Source organism: Trachypithecus francoisi, unplaced genomic scaffold (assembly GCF_009764315.1).
Source record: "Trachypithecus francoisi isolate TF-2019V2 unplaced genomic scaffold, Tfra_2.0 Lachesis_group11, whole genome shotgun sequence".
NCBI lineage: Eukaryota > Metazoa > Chordata > Mammalia > Primates > Cercopithecidae > Trachypithecus > Trachypithecus francoisi.
The window spans coordinates 39,231,194-39,256,189 of NW_022681456.1; the positions used below are offsets into that span (position 1 = coordinate 39,231,194).

At 48.6% G+C, this 24,996-nt stretch overlaps 1 protein-coding gene and 1 pseudogene across 2 annotated transcripts in view; both read right to left on the reverse strand.

The window, feature by feature from the left end:
- Nucleotides 1-13,745, reverse strand: part of PLXNC1 (plexin C1) — a 161,656-nt gene extending 147,911 nt beyond the window's left edge. Inside the window, exon 1 of one of the 2 annotated variants that reach the window (XM_033221042.1) lies at nt 12,281-13,743. In XM_033221042.1, the coding sequence (XP_033076933.1) occupies nt 12,281-13,342 (1,062 nt within the window). In that variant the 5' untranslated portion in view covers nt 13,343-13,743. Of the gene's footprint in view, nt 1-12,280 lie in introns of both variants that reach the window. The other variant, XM_033221044.1, reaches the window with a different exon arrangement.
- A 4,639-nt stretch (nt 13,746-18,384) lies between these two features.
- Nucleotides 18,385-22,304, reverse strand: LOC117090833 (annotated as a pseudogene).
- Nucleotides 22,305-24,996: the final 2,692 nt, after the last annotated feature.

The window sequence follows — 24,996 nt, forward strand, 5'->3', positions numbered from 1 at the left end:
TAAAAACAGGGTCAATGTTTGAATACTTTCAGTCAATATCTCATCAGGCCACTATGATACATTAATAAGTAGGCCTAATCATTACTGAGTTCTTTAATTGAGCCAAAACTTGTCCCTTGTAAATACTGGGCCTTGGTTCTGCCTTGGGGAGCAATAGAAAACCACCCCAGACCTCCCATTACCATGTAAATTGGCCTTCTCTGAATTTCACATCCATAGCTCATTGACAGCTTGTAAGAGACAGTTTCTGGGTCTCTCGCCATCTCAGTACATGAAGAGTCAACAGATTCAGTGTACTTAAAATGTGCCTCTAAGAAGTAAACAGAGTACTTTAGGTGTGCTCTGACCAAAGCAAATAATCATAGGATTGTCCTTTCCCATGATTCAAATAGCATATTTTGAAGAACATGCCCTATCATTGTGTTCTTTCAAATAAAAGTAGCTGATGGTAGCATGGAAGAGTAGAAAGAAAAAGTGATTTAGAGTAAAAAATATGTGGTTTCAAGTTCAAGCTCTATTACTTATGAGCTGTAAGTGTTTAGACAGTCATTTATCCTTTCTGAGTTTTCTCTACCCACCCAGCCACTCATCCGCCCACCCATCCACTCATCCACCTATTATTTATGGAGCACTTGCTGTTGACCAAGTACTTGTTCTGTAAAATACAGATGGGAACAAACTCCCTATTGTCAAAATAAACCAATCAAATGAGTTTTGAAATAAAATGCAACACTTTGCATTTCATGTCACTGGTTTCTGAAACACTTGGTAATCGAAATGAATGGTTAGAGTGGGGCTCCACTGATATCCACAGTTCATGAACAGAATTCAGGGAATCCATGAAACTGCATGAAAAAAAAAATCTTTATTCTAGGGAGCTCTAACTGGAACTTAGCATTTCCTTTAATCACGGATTCAGGCCACAGCAGTATTTACTGAACCTGTGACTTTGTCACCAAAATAAATCAGCTATTTTCATAATATTTGATAGTTGTTGCAGATATCTCAAAGTATCATTTATGCTCATCTCTCCTTTGAAATTATGGTAGTTACTGCCTCTAGATCTTGCTATTGAATGTGTTAAGATATATTACTACACCTGAAATTGAAAAAACATTTTGATAGATCGATATATTAATATATTGCATCTATTTTGCAATCCAAGGTTTTATTAATATATTGTGTCTAGTTTGCAATCCAATGTTTTTATTTTATGCATTAAAAAACATTATTCTGTCAAGGGGTCTACAGGCTGCATTAGAGGTCCACAACACAAGAGCTCTGCAGCGTTAGGAAGAAAGATATTGCTAAGTGCGGAGGCTGACACTAGGTGACACCTACAGACCCAGCTGCTCTAGGCTATTTCCTCCTCTATTGCCTCAGAGAAGCAAGGCTTTGCGCTTGGAATCCAATTTTTAAAAGGGGCCAATGATGGAGAAAGGAGCCTCAGGAGAAGACCAAGGGGTGATGATCAGGAACAGCTGGTGTGTTAGGTAACACGCTTCCTCAATCAGGTTGCGGAGAGATAGGGGATGACGAGGAATCCTGGCTCATTGGGAAGGGAGTCAAAAGGAAATACCCTTCACTGTCGCTGCCCAGCTTTTACTCTTCCTCCGAACAGAGCCACAGTGTCAACTCCTCTTGGACACACTCATCTCACCATGCTATAATCACTATCTTCTTCACCAGATGAAGAGTACCTTCTTTCCAGTTCCAGAAACACTTACTGAGGGCTCACTCACCATGTGTTAGCCAGCCCGATAGATGCCTAGGAAAGAAAGATGAGCTAGACCTGGCCACTCCCCTCAGTGCATGTATAGCCCAAACAGGGATGTGTGGGGCCCGACACAGGGCCTGGGACGCTGTAAGGTTTATGGAGCGGATCCCTGACTCCTAACTTCATTGCCAACTCGCTACTTAGAAACCCTTCCTGGATGTCCCAAGGCATCTAAAAACCAACAAAAATTACACTCATCCTCTAATTGGTCCTTCACGTCTTAAAAACCTATTTTACTTCATCCCTCCTCTCCATCCTCACTGCTCCAACCTCAGTTCAGCTCTTCAATGTTCCTCAGTTGAATGATTGCAATAAACAAAATCCATCTGTTTCTCTCCATATTTGTCACCACTGCTCATGGCCAAGGTGACATTATTTCTTGCCTGGACTACTGCAAGAGCCTCCTGCAGGTTTTCCTTCTTCTACTGTGGCCAATCTCTCATCCATTCCCCACAGGGCAGCTGTTATTTAGGAATTCAAATCCAATCATTTCACTTCCCTTCAAAGGCTCTCCTGTGCTCAGAGAAGAAAATCTAATCTCCTTCCCATTGCCAAGGAGGCCTGTAGGCTAGGCCTGCTGCTTCCTTCTCCAGCCTCCTCCCCTCTTACTCTCCCCTCTACCTCCCTAGCCTCAACCACACTAGCATTTTGCTCTCCACAACCACCAAGACCAGGTTGTTCCATCTTTGAGTCCTTGCACGTGCCCTCCAGTCTGCCAGCAGTGCTCCTCCCAGTTCTGCATGGGAAACCTGTAACTGGCCTTTATTATCTTCCTGGTGTCAATTCGACCTCCTTAAAGAGAACTTACCCCAACACCAGCAACCCCAAATGCCTCAGCTACATCACCTGCTTAGTGAAGTGCCTCCGTTTCTTCCCCTTTAAAATGGAAATAATAATACAGCCCATTTTGTAAAGTTACAGTGAGGATTAAATGAGTTAATATTGGTAAAGTGCTTAGAATAATGACGTACAGTAGGTACGCTGTAAATTTTAGCTATCATCTTAATGTAAAAGTAACTATTAATTTGCTAAATGTTTATCATCTGCCCTATTTACCACTGATACGAATATCTCCACACACTGCTTGGCACATAATAGGAGCTCAAGAAAGTATTTGAACAAATGATAGTCTTTCTAATAAGGTGCTTTGCCTCCAACCTTACGGCAGCCACTTTATCTTCTGAGTAATCTTTCCAGAACACATTTAGATTGTGTTGTTTATAATCCCGCTGTTATACTCCATCAGGCTTAGCCACGGTTTTCATACTCTGCTCAGCAGAGTTCTAGAAATTCCTTGGAGATGCCTCAGGGACAGGCCTGGATGGGGTGGGGCAAGTTGTAGGGCTCCGGAAACTTCCAACCCCTGCTTCCCCACCGCCGCCCCCCTACGTCACCATGTTCCCAGCACTTGGTAATTGGTCTTACAGAGAGAACCAAGTCAATGATAATTTTTCTCAAGAGACAGGGTCATGCTATGTTGTTCAGGCTGGATTTGAACTCCTGGGCTCAAGCAATCTTCCTGTCTCAGCCTCCCAAGTAGCTGGACTACAAATATGTGCCTCTACACCTGGCTAAGATTTTTATTTTTATTTTTGTAGAGATGGGGTCTTGCTACATTGCCCAGGTTAGTCTCAAAACTCCTGGGCTCAAGTGATCCACCTGCCTTGGCCACCCAAGTTGCTGGGATTACAGGCATGTGCCAACTGTTCCCTGCCTAATGATAATTTTCTAATCTTTTTCTCATATGGAGCTTCCGATTGATAATTTACTCCAAAGGCAAGGTTTGGAAAGTCTAGAGGACTAACCATCAGGATAAAATCCAACCACCTTTGCCCATCTCATTAAGCCCTTCACCATCTGGAACTGCACACTTGTTTCTGGACATTCCACAGCCAGGGTGAGCTGCTTTTGGTTCCCAGCTTTACTCAACTTCCTGCTTGTGCACAAGCTGTACCTTCCCTCTAGAACTCCCTTCTCCGCCTTCTCCACTCAGCTTCAAGACATAGCTCAAGCATTACCTCTCTAAAGCCTCCCGGATCCTCCCAGGCTGAGTGTAATGCCTCTTTTTGGTACTTCCACTGCAGCTTTTGGTCACATCTCTCTTGCCATGAGTATTGAACTGTATGGGAAAGGTTTGTTTTACTCTCACTCTTTCTATAATAGCAGGAGTCAACAAACCACCACCTGTGGGCCAAATCTGGCTTACTGCCTGTTTTTCAAATGGCCCATGAGCTAAGAATAGCTTTTGCATTTTAAAATGGTTGAAAAGAATCAAAAAAAGAATAATTCATGACAAGTGAAAATTACAGGGAATTCACATTTTGGTGTCCATAACGTTTTAATGGAACACAGCCCTGCCTGCTCATTTACGTATTGTTCATGGCTGTGTTCACACTACAGCAGCGGAATTGAGCAGTTGTGATGGAGACTGTACATAGCCTGCAAAGCCAAAAATATTCATGATCGGGCCCTTTACAGAGTTAGCTGACCCCTGCATAACAGCATTGACCAGGGTGGTGGGATGGAAATGCCGCCAAATCCCCCTACTAACTTCTCTAAGGAAAGCCCTATGTGTAGCTATTGAACAGACAATTCACCCAACATGAAAAGCAACCAATGAAACTGAAAAATGAATGTCACAGTTCTATTTGTTTTTGTGATCGCATAAAAAATTAGCATTTCATCAAGACAGAAAATTAAAACTAAGAAAAATGATAAGCACATTTCATAAAAACATAATAAGAAACCACTGCCATGGGGCCACTTTGATAAACAAGTTAGACCCATGCTGGCCACACACTGTTCCCAGGTCAACTTTGGGGTTTCCCGGTCTTCATCATCTGTGTGCCAACGCATGTTTGGGGAAGGGAGTGGTCATCCAAAAACTTTAAGGGAGACAGATTTGACACTATCATATGCTACTGTAGTCAAGGTGTTGGTCTTCGTGTGGCTCTTCTGCCATCGTGTTCTAAGTGAATCCACCTGCAGCGCCTGCTGGGGACAATTGCATGTTTGATCCTCTTCTAATTGGACCAGGGGCCAGCACCTGCCCCAAGGGTGACAAATCCCTACACTGACCTCGGGCTCATTAGCTGGTGTGAAAGATGAACTGGACTCAACGCTCTCTCTCTCCTGGCAACTTGGACTACATAATACAGAAAGTCATTGCCAGTTAGTAGCCAAAGCAGAAGGTGACAGGCTGTTAAGATGTACAGTGGGAGGCAAGTGTGCTGGCTTATGCCTATAATCCTAGCACTTCGGAAGGACTACTTTAGCTCAGGAGATTGAGACCAGCATGGGCAACGCAGCAAGACCTCATCTTTACCAAAAATAAAAAAAATCAGCCTGGCATGGTGGTGTGTGCCTGCAGTCCCAGTTACTTGGGAAGCTGAGGTGCGAGGATCGCTTGAACCCAAGAGTTTGAGGCTGCAATAAGCTATGATCGTGCCACTGTACTCCAGCCTAGGTGACAGGGTGAGACTGTCTAAGAAAAAAAAAAAAAAAAAAAAAAATTCTAGTGTCTCTCCTCTAGGAACCATATTGTTTAAGAAACGATTTTACTCCAATTAGCTGGGTGTGATAGCACTCGCCTGAGGTACCAGCTACTCAGGAGGCTGAGGTAGGAGAATCGCTTGAATCCAGGAGGCGGTAGTTGCAGTGAGCCGAGATTGTGCCACTGCACTGTAGCCTGGGCAACAGAGTGAGACCGTGTTTCCAAAAAAAAAAAAAAGATAGACAGTGGGGATCAAGGCAGGCTCGAGGCATACTCAGGTGGGAGGAAGTAGATATTTGAGGAAGCAGAGGAGGTCATTTGGTAGGAGGATGGTACAAAGCAGCCAGGCTAAGTCATGTTAACAGGGAGACTAAGGAAGGAGCATCCATCATTTGCTGATGCTGACTGAGCTCCTTTAAGCTGCCTTGAATGTGGAACCACCTTCCAACTGCATATCAAGGAGCCCGTCATAACACTATTAGTAGTAAGGATGGTGATGATAGTAAACACAGACATAACATTTACTATAAGTCAAGTAGTATTCATTCTATACTTATTAACTCATGAATCCAGACAATAAGCCTATGAAACCAAGAGGATCTCTACTAGATGAAGAAACTGAGGCATAGAAAGGTTGAATAATTTGTCTACAGTCCCACAACTGGTAACTGGTAGCTTTGGTCCCAATTGCCCTGGTTCCAGTGACTGTGCATACAACCATTACACGGTATTGCTTTTATTCCCAGATTACCATGAATTCCATGTGTTTCTGTCCACAGTATCCCTCATCCCTTTATCTGAGCTTACTCAAGTAGATCTTTATTCCATGCAACCAATTGTACATGACTAGGATAGAAACTGGTATCAGGATTGATGCTGTAAAGAATGGACCCTTGGAGAGAATGTCTGGTGTGTGCACTTGGTTCTGGCGTACAGCACAACAGAAGACTCTAGACATCCCCCCATATCTGGGAGTGAAATACAAATAAACTGTTAAATGCAAGAGTGAAGGAGCTAATTAAACTATGGCTTATAGGTTTTTGAGACTCAGACTCTAAGCCCAAAAATGGCAACTCTTTAAAGGGCTTTCTAGGTATTGCCTTTGATCAGTGAGGAGGGAATAAGGAATATCAGAGTGGTAAAATGTGCCGGTTACTTTTTATGGCCCTAAGTAAAACGCAAGGAAAAAAAATGCGACAAGTTCCTATCCCAGGTGCCTCAGCTGGAATACAAGGAAAATTGTTTTATCGTATAACAGTGGTTCTTAAACTTAAGCATGACTTCACATCACTTTGAGGGCTTTCTAAAATACAGATTGGCAGTCCTACTTCAACCTCCAGAGCTTCTGATTTAGTAAGTCTGGTGTAGGGTCCAAGAGTGTGCATGTCTACCAAGTTCCCAAGTGATGTGCACGCTGCTGGGCCAGAGTCCACACTTTAAGGACCACTGCCTACAGCATAAAGCCCTTTCCTCTCATAGTTGAAAGGCAATCAAAAATTACACCATAGAAGTTCCAGCCATGTTAGGTTTCCATGGTCAAAAGTAACTCTGATCGGCAACACCAGAAGCCTGGTATTCCAATGAATGGAAGTACCTGGGAAGAGCTGAAGGAGTGAAGGACACCATGTAACCTAAAACTAAGGAAGGAAGGGGCCCTGACACATCAGGCATTAAGAAAAAGACAATGGTTGCCGGGCGCGGTGGCTCAAGCCTGTAATCCCAGCACTTTGGGAAGCCGAGACGGGCGGATCACGAGGTCAGGAGATCGAGACCATCCCGGCTAACACGGTGAAACCCCGTCTCTACTAAAAATACAAAAAACTAGCCGGGCGAGGTGACGGGCGCCTGTAGTCCCAGCTACTCGGGAGGCTGAGGCAGGAGAATGGCGGGAACCCGGGAGGCAGAGCTTGCAGTGAGCTGAGATCCGGCCACTGCACTCCAGCCTGGGCCACAGAGCGAGACTCTGTCTCAAAAAAGAAAAAGAAAAAGACAATGGTTAAGGGAGTGTGAGGTGACCAGACTCCCAGAAAGTGTTGCTGCTGGGTATTGGAAACATTTCCAACACGATTCTCTACGATCCTTCATTTATTCATTCAACAAATATTTCTGAAGTCCCAACTACATACGGGGTACTATGCTAGGTATGGGGGGCTCAACAGAGAACACCCTTTGAGATCATGTATAGGACTGCATGCTCAGAACACCAACACTGTCTAGACGTTCACAGTTAAGAAACTACAATCCTGCCAGAGTCAGAACTTCAGGTGGTCACCAATGCAAACCTAGAAACTCAGCTCACAACTAAGGATTCTCTGCTATATCCTATGCCTGTGTCCACAAAAAGCTGGTCTTAGCATAGCAGTTGTAAGGGCCTAGCTTGCTCCATACAGGATAGGGTTGACACCAGGACCTAATGTCCATGGTGACAGACTGTCCACGGCAGTGGACATGTACACATTATTGCATGTAATAATTTTGTAACTCTTCGTGCCTTGGTTTCTTTATTTATAAGTGGGGAATCCCACTTCCTTGATAGCAATGTTCTCTGGATTCATGAGTTAATGTGTATAGAGTAAGCACTACTTGACCCATAGAAAATGCCATGTGCTTTGGATGTCTTTTCTATCATCACCATCATGATTACTAATAGTAATAGGATAGGGCTCCTTAATGTAGACTTATAAGGTGGTTAAAAGTTCAGGTCCTAGAGTTGGACCACCCAGGTTCTAAATCCTCTGCTATTTTCCAGCTATGGAACCTAACAGAAGCTCTCTGGGCCTTACTTTTTGTCGTCTCTAATCATCATGATAACTACAGTCCTTGCCCCATGTGGTGAACGAGAATCAACAGAAAATAAGGCATGTAAATTGCTTCACACAAAACCTGGCCATAATAACGATTCAGTAGATAGTAGCTATGATTGCTTTCCCCCTCTTTCTAAGTGGGTGCTGTCACTGCAATTGTCCTTTTTGAATCCATTTTTGCATATCATATGTATATATGAGGGTAAAATCACCATCTAGTCTATAGACTGCAAAATAGCTTGACAAAATCATAACAGAAACTGGAAGAGAAATAAACATCACAGGAAGACTGCAGATTTTGAGGTCAATAGGCTGCATCACCGAATGGAACTGGGATGTCACTTCTCCACACATGTTCCTTGGGTTGCTCTCTGTTGGACAGCATGTGAGCATTCTGTGGTTGTCTGCATGACAGTTAAATTATGTCAGGCTTTAGAATTATGTAAGTGTGGAAGAAGGGGGTATGTCTCCCTACAAAAGGGTAGAATGAACTAGAGAACAAACTAGAATGACCTAGAGTCCTGTGGACCAACACTATAGGAAAACATACTACCTTCAGTGTCTACAGAGGGGTGGCTGCCACGTTTAAACCACGAGTGACCCCAGAACCCAACAATAGTGGCCAAACAAGTCTGGAGCAATCAGACTCCACAAACTCGAACACAAACACTTTCTATGGATCACATTGGTGTAGTGAGAGTTCAGAAAGGGAGGAAGTCAAATTAATTAACGTGTGCATAATTAAAAACATTCATTTTTATACTAATCCAAGCACAGGTATATTATAAAAAAGAATGAATAAAAGGAAAGAGACCACATGAAGTTCTAAAACACAACCCAAGATTAGAGGCATGTACTGCCTTCTGAGGTTACTCTCAAGCCTCAGCCCCACATCCTAGGGGAGGTTGTTTGCTGCCGATTTAAATAGGGGACCTTCACGGGAAAGTTCGAGAAGTCCTGGGGTGGTGGGAAGAGTAGAGATGTAGACATTGGAAGACCTGGATTAAAGGTGGAGGGCTCTGGCACTTATCTCACTATCTTGAGCAAGTTGCTTAACGGATCTTTAGCCTCCTCATCTGGAAAATGAGATGATCCTCATAGAATCAACCTTAGACTTGATGCTGGGCTCAAAAGAAATAATACATGTGGAAGTGCTGTAAAAATATCACAGAAGATTATTAGAGAGAGGGTCTACAGAAATCGGTTGCCTTAGCACATTTGAGAGCTGCAGTTAACCTGCTATAATTGTGAAAGTGGATTCAAAGTTGGTGGCAAGGCAGAAAAAGTAATGGTCCAGTGTGTAAACAGCTGAGTACACACTCACTGCACAAGCATCTCGTAAATTACTCCTTAGCAGAAGCTGAAGGGGAGGAGGATCAGTGATAAGAGGTAAGAGAACCAGGAAGCGGGAAAATACAACCCAGTCAGTCCCATCACTTTTCTACCTATGGTTGATTGAAGATGGAAAATAAGGCAGCTAGGAGGAGAGGGAGAAAGAAGGCAAGCGAATCCAGCCGCTTGTGCCTTGCAGCCTGTGGATTACTGTTAAAATTACTGTGTCTGCTCTAAAGGAATCGCTGTTGGAATCTATTGAGGTTCCCTCTAGAGTGTGTCAAGTCCTCCTCCTGTTTTAGGCACCTGTAATTCAGCATGCCTTTTCAAAATCACATTCGAGACCCGAAAATAAAATGCAGAACAAATGCAATCAAATGACATCATTCTTCTGAGTGACAGCCAGGGGCACACCGATCCCATGACCCTGTTACACAAGGTTGCAACCTGCTATTGTCCTTTCAGTGGCAAAATCAGTGGCACCCAGCACAGAGCATTGCTTACACTAGCAGGCATCAAACAAATATTTGTTGAATTGAGTATCTTCTCTACCTATTTAATAGGTTAGAAAACTGTCAGCTTTTTCATCAAAACTACCACCCTTTTTCATTCAAACTCCTCTTGAAATTCAATTCCATTAAGGCTTTTCAATGCATACTAGCAGCAAGGAATTTACTTAAATGAAAAAAAAAAATGCAAAACTCCAAGCTCCCACCTGTGCAGCCATGACATGCTATTGTTTGAACCAGAGTATATTATTTAACTTGGCTGACAAGCTCGGGGGTAGAGACCCTGTCTTTCAGAACACACAACTCTGAGCACACTGGGAGTTCTTGATAAATAGCAGCAGCAAGAAATGCTGTGGAGGGACTCATTTTAATTATTTATTTTTCCAGTTCCAGATTTTTGGCAGCATGTATTTATCCCTTGCTTGATTTCCAAGGGGCAGCTCTCTCGCAGAAGCTCCTGTAAAGATGGATAAACAGCTCCACGACTTCCTCTGCCACTGCCCTCCCCATCCCGGCACAAGCAGGAACACCTGATTGAGCCAAAACGTGGATTTTGAGTGCATTCAAGATGCTGGCTGGGTTTGGAAGGGAACTGAGTCTTCCAGGACCCAATAGGTAGAGAGACGCAGTCAAGAGAAATGTTTTGGCTCCACACATCGACACAGCTGTCAGATGGCAAGCTTGGACTTCCACCCTTATTACCTGCTGTGGGCCTCTGAGCTGGCTTGTCATTAACCCCAGAGACCAAGTGTGTCTAAAGCTGGACACAAAGTAATATTTCGGGGGTACTTTCAAGTCTTTCAACAGAGAAGTAGGAAACGATGATTTTACCAAACTTAAACCATTAGATTATAAAGATCTAATAAAGACAGGAATCAAATATTAAATTATATGTGTACGGCAACAGTAAGTCATTTAGGAGGCAAATATCTGTTTTTACATATTTTTAAAAATTATACCAGTAACAAAATAAAGGCATTATGTGTGTGTCCCAGCACACAGCTTGACAGGCAAAGAAGCAGCAGCAAGAGACCGTCCTACGAAGCCTTGTAAAAGACCCCCTGGTTTTTTTCTCCCTGGCTCATAGGGCTAATATTTGGTAAGATGTGCTTTGCAGAGAAAGAAGGGGGTGGGGGAAGCTGTCCTTCTATACACATATTAATATACCTGGGAGCCAACGTGCTCCTGTACCAACACATTTTCCAAGTGGTGACTTCTCCCCTTCCTCTCTGACTCATTTTGTACCAAAACAATGGCAACACCTGTAGCCGTTAATTTCTGCGCTTTGATTTTTTGTCCAGTTATAAAGGACGCTCCCAGCAGGCTCCCCTCTCAGGAGCCATATGTGGAGTTGATGTGCCAGCCGCCTTGGAAGGGAAACGGCCTCCGGAGAAGTGCACAATGGCCCCATAATCCCCATCAACTGGACCCTCTTGAACTGCCTCTTTATTTTCCAGTCAAAGAAATACCAATCTCAAGATGAAAGCTGTGGCTGCCCTGGGAGCCCAGGGGAAACCTGTGTCGCTCGCCTGGTTCAGCCCAAGGGTGGTGACTCTGAGTTCCGCCATCTAGTCTCGCAATCTGGAGCCCAGAAACTGTCTGTAGTACCCCCAACACTCTCCCTTGCGCTCCCCTCTAGGATGAGGCTTTTACCACAAGGCCATCTCCCGCCTAACCTCTCCCAGCGGCTGGCGACCACAGCGCACCCTGAGCAGAGCCACGGCCCCGCCCCCTCGCACCGGGTCATGCCGGGGGTTCGGTTCCAGCGCGAGCCTCTTTTGCAGGCTGGCATTTCTCCACGCTGAGCGGGCTAGCAACTCTTCAGACCACAGCACTTGCGTTGCCGGTGGGGGGCGGAGACAGGGGGCCACAAAGGCTGGGGTGTGGCAGGGAGCCCTTTAGGTTCAATGGCTTCTCTGCCGAGGGCACTGTGTTTGCTAACTGTTGACCAAGAGGGTCAGACCTACACGCCCGCTGGGACTACACAGAAGGGGCACAGGGAAGTCTGGAGAAGGGAATGGGAAAGAGGGGCTGCGCGAGAAGACTCAGCCCCAAACAAGCGTCCCCGTTTGGAGAGGGAAGGATGGCAATGGGATGCAGCCACTAGAGTTTTGAGTCTAACTCCAACCCTCCCCGCCCCCCTTTTTACGCTCTCCCTTTGGGGACCTCAGGCCGTGCTCCAGGTCTCGGGGACCGTCGGAGAGGAGCCTTCGGACGGCCGCCCGCGGTGTGAACCTGAGACCTGGTAAATATCAACCAGATCTACCCCCCGCCCCGCCGCTCGCCCCCAGCTCGTTCTACCTCGGCGGCGGCGGCGGCTCCCCGGCAGCAGCACTCCCCGCGGCGCCCCGGGGGCAGGACTTACGCAGTGGCTCTCGGCCGTCTTGAAGTCCCAGCTGACCCTCTTGGCGCGCGCCTGGATCTCACTCATCCTGAAGAGGCAGAGCGCCGTAGTGGTGGGGGAGCGCCGCTCCTGGCCCTCTCCCGCGGCCGCGCTGAACACTCCCGCCCAGACGTCCAGGGCCTCCACTAGGCTGGAGGAGAGGAGCAGGCGGCGGCCGTCGGGGTGGCCGTGGCCGCAGTCGAGGGACGCCTGGCCCTGGAACAGCACCTCGGTGCTCTGCGCGATGCGCGCCATGCTGGGCCAGCCCGTGGCAGCGCCGCTCGTGTAGTTGTAGGGGTAGTAGGGGAAGTAGATGCTGCCGTTCCAGAGAAAGGCGTCTACGAAGTGTAGGCTGCCCGCGCCCTCGCACAGCTTGAGGCGGCCCAGCTCCTGCGTGGCCAGGCTGCGCCCCTCCGTGTCCTTGAGCGCGATGGCGGTGTCGTGATCGGATGCCGCGGGGTTGCAGCGGCTCGCCGTCTCCGGCTCAGGCAGCACGTAGGTGGCGGCCACTGCCAGGTACCAGCGGTTGTTCTGGCCCGCGCGGTACACCACGCCGGCCGTCGAGCCCTGCGGGTGGCACGACACCACCTCGGTGCCGTTGCGCAGGGAGCTGCGGCTCAGGTTGCCCAGGGGCCTCACCTCGCAGGCGCCCCGGTCGAAGGTCCAGCCGGTGAGCAGCAGCCCCCCGAGGCCGGCCGCCCCCTCGCGGTAGGGCAGCAGCAGCTTGCTGAAGCTGCTCCCGGGCCGGGGCCGCGCGGGGGGCGCCAGCGAGACCGGCTCCGTGCAGTTGCCCGCTTGGTCCCGGTACAGGCGCGAGAGGCTGTGCTCCAGGCTGTAGTCCAGCTGGTCCAGGCAGCTGCCGCTCGCCACGAACACGCCGTCCTCCTGGCTCGCTGCGATGGCTCCGATGGCTTGCTCCGACCGCCACACGGGCTCGTCCGCGCCCCGGCCGGGAGTCGCCAGTGCCAGCAGATAGGCGAGCAGGGGCAGCGGCGCTGCGGGGCGCGGGGGGCGCGGCGGCGCCTTCCTCCGGGAGACCTCCATGGGGCTGGGGGGGCCGCCCCCGGGCAGGGCGCGCGGCGGCGACGGCGGCTCAGGCGCGCGGCAACGGAGACGCGGGCGGCGGCGGCGGCGGCGGTTCCTGCGCGCGCTCGGGCTCCCGCGGCCGCCCCATCCCCGCAGCTCACCCTGGAAGGAGAGCGGGGAGGGCGGCGCGCGGCGGGCTCGCTCCGGCAGCCTGTGCAGCGGCGGCGGCAGCAAGCCCTGCGCGCTCCGGCACCGTTTCCTCCTCGCCCTCCTTCGCCGGAGAGTTCCTGTGTGCAGCGCTGGCGCTCGCGGGGAGGCGCGGAGGGGAAGGGAGGGGACGGGCGGAGAGGAGCGAGGCGGGCGGGGAGGGCTGGAGAGGTTGGGTGCGCTTGTGCGTTTCACTTTCCCATTGTGAAAGTGGGATGCAACTGGCCCCCTTCCTCATCCTCTTCCTCCTCCGCCCTCCGCCTCCTGCCCGCCCGCCCTCCCTCCACGCCCATCTCCCCTCCCCTCTTGATTCGGTGAGATAGGGAGGAGGGAGGTCTCGTAATTTGGGTTACTGTGTAGGTGGCCTCTTTCATCTATTCATAACAAAGCTCAGCCGCCCGCCACGGCCGCCGCGGCCGCCACCATCGCCCTCTTGGCTCGCCTGGGGCTCCCGGGGCGCGCTAACGGCGCACGGAGCGGGCTCCCGCGCCCGTCCGCCCGCGGGGCTGCTCCAACGCCCGGTTTTGTTTACGACAGCAGCCGGGTCGGGGATACGCCAGGCGCGCGGAGCGAGGATCCAGGGTGCGAAGGGGTTGCAGCGGAGGCCCCGGGCTCGGGCCACAGGGCTGCCGCGAGGGCGGCTGACAGGTGTGGAGAGGCGAGAGGGAAGCCCTGGGGAGGCACGCGGGAGACGTGGCCGAGCCGGAGACTCTGGGGACCAAGGCGCCCCTGTGACAGGGTGTGGGTTTTCCCGGGTCGGATGAGTGAGGTGGCAGAAAGGCAGGCGCCACACTCTCGTTCTGGACAATCCCCAGGGCCGGAGCGCCCATATTTGCAAAGGTTCTCTAATCTCCCTTGGCAACAGAGTCCCAGGCTCTCAAGCCTAGCGCTTGGAAAGTTCTGCTCACCATCTAACCTAATGAGCGGGGCTAACATTTACTGAGCACTTACTACGTGCCAGGTGCGCTTGTAAATTCACCACATGGGTTAAGACTCATAATTCTCATAACAGCCCTATTAATTAGTGACTGTTATTGTCATCCCTACTTAGTAGTCCAGGAGAATGATTATAAGACTATAGAACGTGCTGGCATTCTACTTCTGGTAGATATCAGAGCCGAGATTCGAATCCATATCTAGCCCCAGCGCCTCTTACATACCTGGCTCTAGTTAAGTGCCACCTGTGGCCATTACCATAATCCTCCAGAGATCATTCTCTGTAGTGAGACTGAAAAGTTCCTCAAGTTAAATGCACCAACCAGCCCGCGCCCTGCCTTCTACTATTAGACCCAAGTACCCGTATTTCCCTCGAGGCTCTCCATCTGTCTCATCATTACCCACTTTTATCCTTTGGACCCCCTGAGGTCTCACCACCTCACCCAGAGGGTGAATAACAGCTGGGTTGCCCCCACAGCCACCAAGAATTCCACCAATGATTCCACCGGGAATCATTGCCCACTGGGGAATAGGTTCATGATTTCTCGGAATGGGGCTTCCCAGAGGATGCACAAATGCCTCCCAGCTTCCTGGGGCAGCTGGTGGCCCCATCAGCACGCTTACAGTCTGGCAGGTGAGCCAGCGGGCGCATAGGGGTGGAGGGTGCTGAGGACCTCTATGGATCGTTGGGAAATGATCTCTGTTCCTTCCCAGGCTATTTCCAGACCCGAGGCCCCAGGGAGGGCAATTGGCTGCTATCCGACGGAGTCTGGCTCTGTTGCCCAGGCTGGAGTGCAGTGGCACTATCTCAGCTCACTGCAAGCTCCGCCTCCCGGGTTTAGGCCATTCTCCTGCCTCCTATCCCCTTTCTTCCTTCCCTCCAAGTTCCCCAGCTCTAGATGCAATCTGTTTCGGGAAGGGAAAGGAATGAGGTGGCTTTTGTCCCATGCTGAGTCCTGCTGAAGGTTGCAAGTTTCAAACTTCAACAGTGCTTCAAGTTCTCCCCAGTGCTGAGTGATATGGCAGGAGTTCTGGAAGGCTTAAGGAGAGGAGGGTGAGGTGGAGGGAGAGGCAGAAGAGAAGTGTAAGTTTCTGCTCTAGACGTGAAGTTCAAGGATCCTATCATTTCAGCAGTGGCTCTCATACACTAAAGTCAGAGTGGTCATCTTTTCATTCGTAAGCCTTTCATTTGCAGTTGGATAACATTATCTTTGCCTGGCAGGAGGCAGAAAACGTCTTCCCACGAGATATGAGGTTACCCTTTGTGCTGTGATGATGGTGTTGGAGTGTCCATGAGGAGAAGGGAGGAAGAAGGAGAAAGGCCTGAAGTACCCGGTTGGTGTTAATCGAGACATCTCAGGCAAGACAAGTCAGATGTTTCACCTACTCCAAAATATCTGGCCTTGCTCCCCCACTCCCTGCCCTCCTGGAATGCTTTCAGAATTTTTGCACCGCTGAACGTGGGAAGATCAATATTTTAAAAACCTCATCCGAAGCTCAGAGACCCCCTCCACAGCATAGTAGGGGATTTATGCACTGGTGTTTTGACAGTTTTCCCTGTGACTGATGCAGAACTCAGTGACCTTCACTGGCTCCGTGAACCGGCGGTGGCAGTGTCGTTATGTGCTAAGAAGCAACAGTTCAATTCCATTCCAGAGATAGTTTTACTTCACTGGTAACCAAGTCATTTCTCTAAGTCCCGTAGAGTTGGTACAATCAGTTGCAGACCATCTTGGGAGCTATTTGGATTAAACATCCTCTGTGGTGCGGCATTTTGATCACTACTCAATTCATTGCCGCTTCATTTTGAAAAAGAAACAACATCTTAAAAATACTACCCACAAGAAGTATAAATGGCTTTGATGGCTACAGTTCCCTGCCATTCTACTGGGACCATAAGCCCCACTCTTAAGAGTGGGCTTCTTTTTCCTCCCATTTAATTGTATGCAGACTCCTACGGTGAAAGAAATCAGAATCTGTGCTAACTTTTTGGCATAAAAATGTAGGCGACGAGGAAGCATATAAATGCATTCTTTGCTGATTCTACCCCCATTTTGTACAAATATGTTTGCCCCTTCCCAATTTTCTTGTGTACTAAAGCTCCACCTTCAGGACACAAGTTCACATTTGAAAAGTGTGGGAAATACGAACAACTGAAATAAATATTTAGGCATGCGGGTTCTGTATCTCTTTGATCACTTTCTCTTGGACACCACCATCTGGCCCAGGGGTGCACGTCCCCTTGGTGACAAAGCTTTCCTCTCCAACTGGCCGAGCCCATCTCGTTGGGTGTCACTTATAGCACATTTCGGAACTCCTTGTAACACAACTGGCTGAAACCCAAAAAAAAAAAAAAAAAAAAAAAAAGATGGTGCAGATTTATCCTCCAGACAGAGGCCTGCTACCACGGAAACAGGCAGTTCAGACCGATTCTGAGCAGTTTTATTTGCAGCGTTCACTAGATGAGAAAGTCTTCATAATGAGAAAATATCAACTCCCTCAGGCACCGAAGGCAATCTGGGTTAAACAGGCCATCCACAATCAGACTCATTTCTGGTGGACAAGACTTTATAGATTCAGTGGTTTCCTGTTGGGGCCCAGGACATTAAGAACTGTTCAGTAGGCAATTGGTCACAGTCACAAGATGGCTATCATTGGTGCTTCAGTTTTCTTTCTGATTTTCTTTTTTTTCCCCCATCTGACAGTGGTCTGTAGCATTACTTGGCTGGCAGAGATTGAAAGCAACTGAGAATATTTGTTCCAGTGGTCAGTGAATTCTCTCTAAGCCTCATCTACATAGCTACAACCCCCTGTGCAGAATTTGGGAAATTCCCCCTATGCAGAATTGGGGAATAGCACCTGTATTGTCCTCTTAGGTTTTAAGCAGACCACTTCTTCTTTCCTCCACAGCTTTGCTGATATCTATGTGGTCTTCCACATTGAGGCCCTTATCAAAGCTGCCAGGCCTTTTTGGTGGCTGACAGGAAAAAGAAATGAGCCAGTCTCCTTTCTAGTCTGCTGATGAGTAGATGGTTGAAAGAAGATTAGAGGAAGAGCTGTTTAATAAGTTCGCATTGGTGCTGAGAGACGAGTTGGACACAGTTCAATTAACATAAAAAGTCTCTCTGACATGGCACAGTTAAGATGTGGCTGAAGGAACTCAGTGCCTCATCTTCTCTGCCCACCTAACATGGCCCCAGAAAATTGTGGGCATTCTTATGCTTGGTGATAGTGCCCCCATGCCATGGTTTAAAGTAAGGAAGACTTGTGGTGTTCCTTCAGTAGGTGGGACTTGGGGGTCATTTCCAATGTTACAGTTGTCATCTTTCTCTATGTCATGATTTAATAGCTCATGGTCATTCGCCAGCAGAGTGCAAATGTACATTGGAGGGTGTAGTGGAACGTACAAGAAAATGATTCTTTACTTAAAGTCCAATGACTGTCTTTAAGCTAAATAAGAGCCTTCACTCCGCTTTAGGGAGGGATGAGCTATTGCCTATGGAAAGGACATAAAATGTCAGATGTGTTTAAGAGACTGCGGAGTCCAGGACATCACCTTAGCATTCTAGCACCTCACTTCTCAGGGAGTATGTTCAGTGTCATGAAGTTTCTCTCGAGCCTTTTCTCCAAAACATTCACCAAAACCATCAGTGGTTAAGAATCTGAGACAATTACTGGTTGAAAGCAAAGTATGGTAAATCATCAGCCATCACAGCGTTTTTCTAGACTGGCTGGAGTTCACCCTGCATGAAGTATGCAAACTCATCAATTACTTCTTCAGATTTGAGGAATCTCTGTAACTTGAGCAGTCTCTTGAAAATCACGCTTTTCTCTGATATTCATGGGATTCTAGTCTGTCCCTGCTTGTATTTTCCTTGCTGTTCTTCAGAAATAAGGAGCCAAAAGGGCATCAAGGACTAGACACAAAACGCTGATTCCTCTTTAATACGACGTTGTTTCCCGTGTCTTTGCACTCCCATCACAGCTCTGAGACTCACTGTCAGCGTAATCCTAGATCTGAATCCTCTGATAACTGGCAGCTTGGCATAAACCCATTCTAAGAGAAGAGCTGCCAGAAACCAGGCCTTCATATTAATAATAACTCTAACTCTTGAAATGAATAGCAAAAGATAAGATAAACATGCAGATAACTTCACAGCCACTTGTACTTCCGTTTCCTTGAGATTCTGGTGGGGAGATGCTCTGAGCTGACAATAAAGTTGCTGGACATCGCAGTGAGCCTGCTGGTGCTCTCCATGAAGCTGGTGTGCCTTCTCGTTCTTATGTCCTTGCCACTCCCTAGAAAATAGCCCTACCAAGGTGGGGAGGAAGCAGCCAGTATCAGCTCTAAACATGGGCTTTTGCGGTCGGGAAACTTGGCATATGGCCCCAAGGTCAGGGCAGCCCCGCTCATCACCCATCCTGGGGAAGCCTTGGGAATATGGCAGTTCAAACAGCATCTCTCAGGCACTCAGCCCCTTGCACAAAATCCCAAATGCAAAGTTCATGGAAGACCATTTGCCTCACCCTCCTGCCCCTATTCTTTTCTTTTCTTTCTTTCTTTTTTTTTTTTTTTTACAAAGCCTTCATTCAAGTATGACTGTCATATAAAAATCCGTACCTATTTATTGTATACAACATGTTGTGCTTGGAGATAAGTCTACACCCTTGAAAACATCACCACAATCTCTTCCACCCCTTCCCTAGTCCTCCCTATTTATTTCTTCTTCCCCATCTGTACTGAATAGTCTCTTCTTCTCCCTGCAGACCATTTCCCCACTCCTCCCCCTTTTGTTCGAGACCCAGAAGTTTGACATTTATGGACATCACTCTTGCCTTTTGGCTTCCGGTTGGATTCAGCCAATGGAAAGCCCCAGCCGGAGATCTAGGGGTGGACAGGTAGGGTGAAGTTTGAATATTTATTCTCCCAGCTCCCTCCCTGCTGATCTATGCATTGGCCATGGCTGTGTCCCCCTCCAAGGCCACAGCTCCTGTGGGCAGTCCTCTCTCACAGCTACACTGTAGCCACAGCCTTCCGTGGGCCCAGTAACCACCCCCTCACCCTCCTCCTCAGATCTGTGGGATTCCATGCTTGTCACTGTGGCTGGCCTCTGCTGGTCTCTCTTCATCCTGGCATGGCTCAACCATGGTACCTCCATTAATGTATCTCTTTGCATGTGTCACCTGTTTCCTGCCAGAATCATAACAAACCAATCTATCTCCAAACATGGATCTAGAAGTGACCCCAGATGATGTTTAAACCTGTACATTCACTTTGTCCACTGATGGAAAGCAGAAAGGCTGCTAGTCAAAATGGAACTCCTTTGTTTCCAAATGGTTGGTTCCCCTGAATCTGGCAATGGAAAAAAGCTACATTTTTATTCCCTTTGCACAGGCTTTCCTACACTAAATTCAACCCGGTGATACAGATGGAAACCTGGCTGGGTAGGATTTTTTTTTTTTTTCAGTTAAAACATAAAACTAAAAGAATCTTAAAAGTAAATCAGAACTACTGGGGACTAAGGGTTCAGAAGGTGGTGGGGGCAGAGGGTGGTTATGATCTCTAAAATTCTGCTGAACGTTTGAAATATATTTTCAAACAAGATACAAAACCAAGCATGCCGCTTTTTCCTTTTTAGACATTTCTCCTTAAGTCTGAACTCCAGCAGTCCCTTCAATAAAGTTGAGAAATTCCATTGATATTCATTATTACCAAAGCAGGATTATGAAGAGATTGCTATATTTCCTCATCTCCACACCTCACCCTATGCCACCCCCTACTAATAATGAAGAGATAAATTGGATGCTTTTGGTTCCTTTATACTCAAGGAAGCCGATGTAGTAGAGATAGAAACCCTCTAAAGATGCCACTTTTTTTAGGAGGTTTTTCTTTTTTAATTTTTAAAATATATTGAAAAGTAAACCCATGTCTGCATAAGTTCCCAACCCCCATTTCTCCAAGCTTCTGGAAGGTGGGCCTGGTGGGCACCCTCAGCTCCTTAGCGTTTCCCAGCTGGCCCCCGAAGACAGAACTTCCCTTCTAGCCTCTGCTGCTGTAAAGCCCCCTCTGCCCACCTCCCCCTGCAGCCTCCCTTCCCACCTCACCCAAGACTTATTGCTAAAAGAAGGGAAGAGAAATGAGAACAGCCAGCACACCCAACTGTCCTCTCCCACCCCCACACTAAGGTCCCTACCCCCGACACACAAAGGGCAGGGCCCAGAGGCCAAACCCCAGCAGACTAGGAGGCAGCCATTCCAGTCCTGGCCACGAAGCAAAAGTGGCCTCAGTCCAGCTTAAAGGCCCCTGAGCCCAGGCCATGGACCCAGGAGACAGGCCCAGCTGCCAGGAACACATGCAGAACCTATAAGTCTGGGCTGGGCTGTTGGCAGCTCTAGGTCTTGTAAAGACCTGGCAAAAGCCCTCGCCCCTCTGTCCTCAGTGACACCAGAGATGCCTGGGGATGGCCAGCAAAGGGGTCCTGGAGCCTGTGGTTGGTGGAGGACCTCAGGATTCAGAGTGAGGGCACTGGGGGCTCCACTCAGGGTGGATGGGGGCTGAGGGCCAGGACGGGCACTGTGGCAGGAGACAGCCAGAGCAGGGAGGATGAGAGGCAGTGGGGCCTGGCTGGGGGCCAACCGGGGCTGGAGGAAGCGGCCCTGTTGCATTGTGGGTGGCTGTCAGAGCAGAGTGGGAGCCATGGGCAAAGGTGGCCTCAGCAGCGGGGGGCGGCTAGGGCGGGGAGGTGGGAGGTGGAGCGGGGGTCGTGCAGTGGACACTGATCGGAGCACAGACATGGAGACCGATGTAATCTGGACCTCATCATCTTCTTCTAGGGCTGGGGCTGGCAAGGGAGCCCCTCTCCTAGCCTCCTCCATGGGGACTGTGGCTCCACGGGCCCCATCTGCTCAGCCTCCCATTCCTGCAGCACCTCCTCCAGATTGAAGCAGTGCCGGTAGCTCACAAAGAAGGTCTTCACCTGGGTGACAGTCTTGTTCCCAATCACCTCTGCAATAGTCCCAAAGTCTATGCCATACCTACAGATGGCTTGGGCAGCCAAAAGCTGCTCCTCTGTGGTCTAGCAGAAGTTGAACTTGGTGTTGGCCTCCAGGGGGCGGAGTGGATCAATGCCACCCTCCAGGGCTTGGCACAGGCTGCTGTTCCTCTGCTTTATGCTCTGTACCTCTCTCTTGAGGTCTCCACCATCGGGCTGTCTCTCTCTCAGGCCTCCTCGACCCTCTTTGAACTCATCACTGTCTTCTTTGTCCTTACAGCCCCTCAGCCACCGGGCCTGTCTGTCCATCATGCCAGTTCGGCTGTGGGTTTTCTTCCAAGAGTAGTGATATTTCACCCAGGCTGGAAATCAACTTGTCGGGCAGCTTCTGCTGGATCCACACTTGTCGTGGAAGCCAAAGGCCTGTTCAAACAACACCTTGTCCTCTACTGTCCACTCGTCAGGGAACGGGGTGAAGTTGGCCAGGTCGGCCAGCGACTTCTCCACATGGTGCTTATGCCACAAGAGCATGCCCGGCACCTGCTCAATGTTGTAGCTGTGCTTCTCCGTGGCCATCGCAATGTACTTGTCAGGCTTGGCATCCGACACACAGCGGTTGGGTGACCACACCAGCATCCCCTTCAGCTTCTTGTTGCTGTAGCATGTGAGGCTCTCAGGCTTGCTCTCTGGAATTACAGCCTGGTAATTGGTTCCAATGTGGATCATGCTGTCGTGTGAGTGCTCCTCCTCTCTGCTGTCATCCTCAGAGTGGGGCTATCCGCCGTTGGGCACCGTCTTGGCCCGGCTGTGGGATTCACACTCGGCTTCTCCATCATGGAGGGCATTACCCCTCTCAACTGCCCCAGGGGGCGCAGCAGCCTTCGAGAGTGACAGTGGTTGCCGCACTTGCCCTGAGTGCCATGCCTGGCCTGGCCTGGAGAGGTCCCCACGTGCTATCTTCCATCTTGCCCCTGCCCCCAAGATGCTACTTTTCTAGAGGATACTTTATTTTTACCCTGCTACGACTTCTGTACTTTAATCATCTGAACCAGTCAATTTGAAACCTGATTCCCCTCATTTATTGGACATTCTTAATGTTGATTAAATATTTATGCTGTCAGAGGCCTTTTTTCCCCACCATGAAACCTGCATATTTGGAACATTCAGGAGCTTTCATTGTGAAGACAGGCACACTTACATTCATAACCAAATGGTCAAAGATGCATTTCTCATTCTCTTTGATTTGGTGGGAGGAGGAGGAGGCATGGGATGATGGCGAAAGGACAGGTGTGTAATCCTAGGGGCACAATCCTGGCAAACTGGATTTCTTGCTGAATGAGGACTGGACATAGAACTGTTCTGAGGCCAATTAGCAATAAGCAGAATTGGCCTAAGTCAAGGGGCCCTTGTGGTCGTCCTGTAAGATTGTTGGAAGCCCGCCCACCTGGGTCCCAGAACTCATGGACCTAGGCTCCCATGTGTTCATTCCCAGCCGTGAGGGAGGTAAGGTTTGCCTTGCCAGCACTCACAGTCCCTTACATGCCCAACTGATCCTACCACGACGGTGGCAATGGTGTTACCCCTACCACTCCGGCCCACTGGACAGTCCGGTGTAATGATTAAGAGCTTGGGTCTCAGCATGGGCCACCCTGAGGGGCTGAGGTTTGCACAAGGGCACCCAGCCAAGGAGGAAAGAGGAATTAAAACCCAGCCTGTCTTCTGTTTACCAAACCTTGAACCCTGGCTTGGGGCTGGGTGTTCCCAAAGGAAGTGGTACCTTTTTCTTTGTACGAAGACTCTGTAGGCCAGCAGTGATCCCAGTCAGGCCTAGGTTCCAAACCGTGTCCTACCACTCAGTAACTATGCAGTCTTGGGCTCTCTGAGCCTCAGCATCCTCAGTGTGGGTTGGAAAAATAGCATCCATCACATGGCATTTTCATGTGTATTAAATGAGATAATATGTGTAAAGCATTTAGCACAATGCTTAGCACACAGGAAGTAGCTCCATAAATAAAAAATATTATTATTATGATTACCATTATTTTTACCAGGACTCTAATGCTATGTTAACTCAGCATTATTAGTATGAGTTTGCTAGGACTTGCCATAACATAGTATCCCAGACTGGGTGGCAGTATATTTCCTCACAGATCTGGAGGCTGGACGTCCAAGATCAAGGTGTTGACAGGGTTGGTTTCTTCTGAGGACTCTCTCCTTGGCTTGTAGATGGTCATCTTCTCTAGGTATCTTCACATGGTCCTTCCTCTGTACATATCTGTGTCCAAATTTCCTCTTATAAGAACATCTGACACCAGTCAGATTAGATTAGTGTCCACCCTAACGACTTCATTTCACTTCTTTAAAGAGCCTACCTCTAAATACAGTTACATCTGAAGCTACTGGGGGATAGAACTTCAACGTATGAATTGGGGGGATGATGACAATTCAGCCTGTAACACACCTATTCTCCATCCCAAACCCTATCCTTAAGAAAACATTTTAACTGGCATTTCTTGGGCACATGTTTCTGCTCAGTACTGAGCCCATTTACTTCAGTTTCTTCATTTTGTTTTTCCAATAACCTTATAAGTATTATCACATCATTTTGCAGATAAGCAAACTAAAGTGCAGAGAGCTTAATGACAAGCCAAGGTCCCAGAGCATGGTAAGGAACCCCTTCTTCTGGCCAAATCCATGTCTGCTACATCAGGTTTGCTAATGGATTCTCACCGTATGGTGTTAGTGGCTGATAACACTTAATCCGTTACCCTCCCTGGTGGTTCTGTTGCAGTAGCTGCTGGTGGCCAGCCAGCCACCGCAGAGCAAACACTCTGTCCTCATAGTCTCTTCCTCCATAAAGGTTTTCCTCACTTCCCATTGCTGTCTTCTCACTAGATGTCTCTGCCTCTTCATTTCTCACCTGTTGCACTATCCTGCCAATCCCCGTATGTTCACAATTCATTTACCTGCCTCTTGGTCCTACTGGCTTGAGTTTCATGAAGGTTAAGAGGGGATGCCACTAGTGTTAAGAGTGGATGTGGGTGTTAGGTACATCAGAACCAGCAGGAACAGGGGAATGGCAACATCTAGAAGATCTGACCGAAGTGCAATCAAGTTTACATCTGTAATTGGTGGATGAGCTGCTCAGAGTCAAGTCATCTCAGGATATCAAGAAGATACATGCCCGGGCACGATGGCTCATGCCTGTAATCCCAGCACTTTGGGAGGCCGAGGCGGGCAGATCACCTGAGGTCAGGAGTTCGAGACCAGCCTGGCCAACATGGTGAAACCCCATCTCTACTAAAAATACAAAAATTAGTCAGGCATGGTGGTGGGTGCTTGTAATCCCAGCTACTCAGGAGGCTGAGGCAGGAGAATTGCTTGAACCTGGGAGGCAGAGGTTACAGTGAGCCAAGATCACACCACTGCATTCCAGCCTGGATGACAGGGTGAGACTCTAAAAAAAAAGAAGATCTGTGATTTCCAAATGGCATAAGGAATAGGTCAGAAAAGTAACAACAGGAGTAGGGAGTGGAA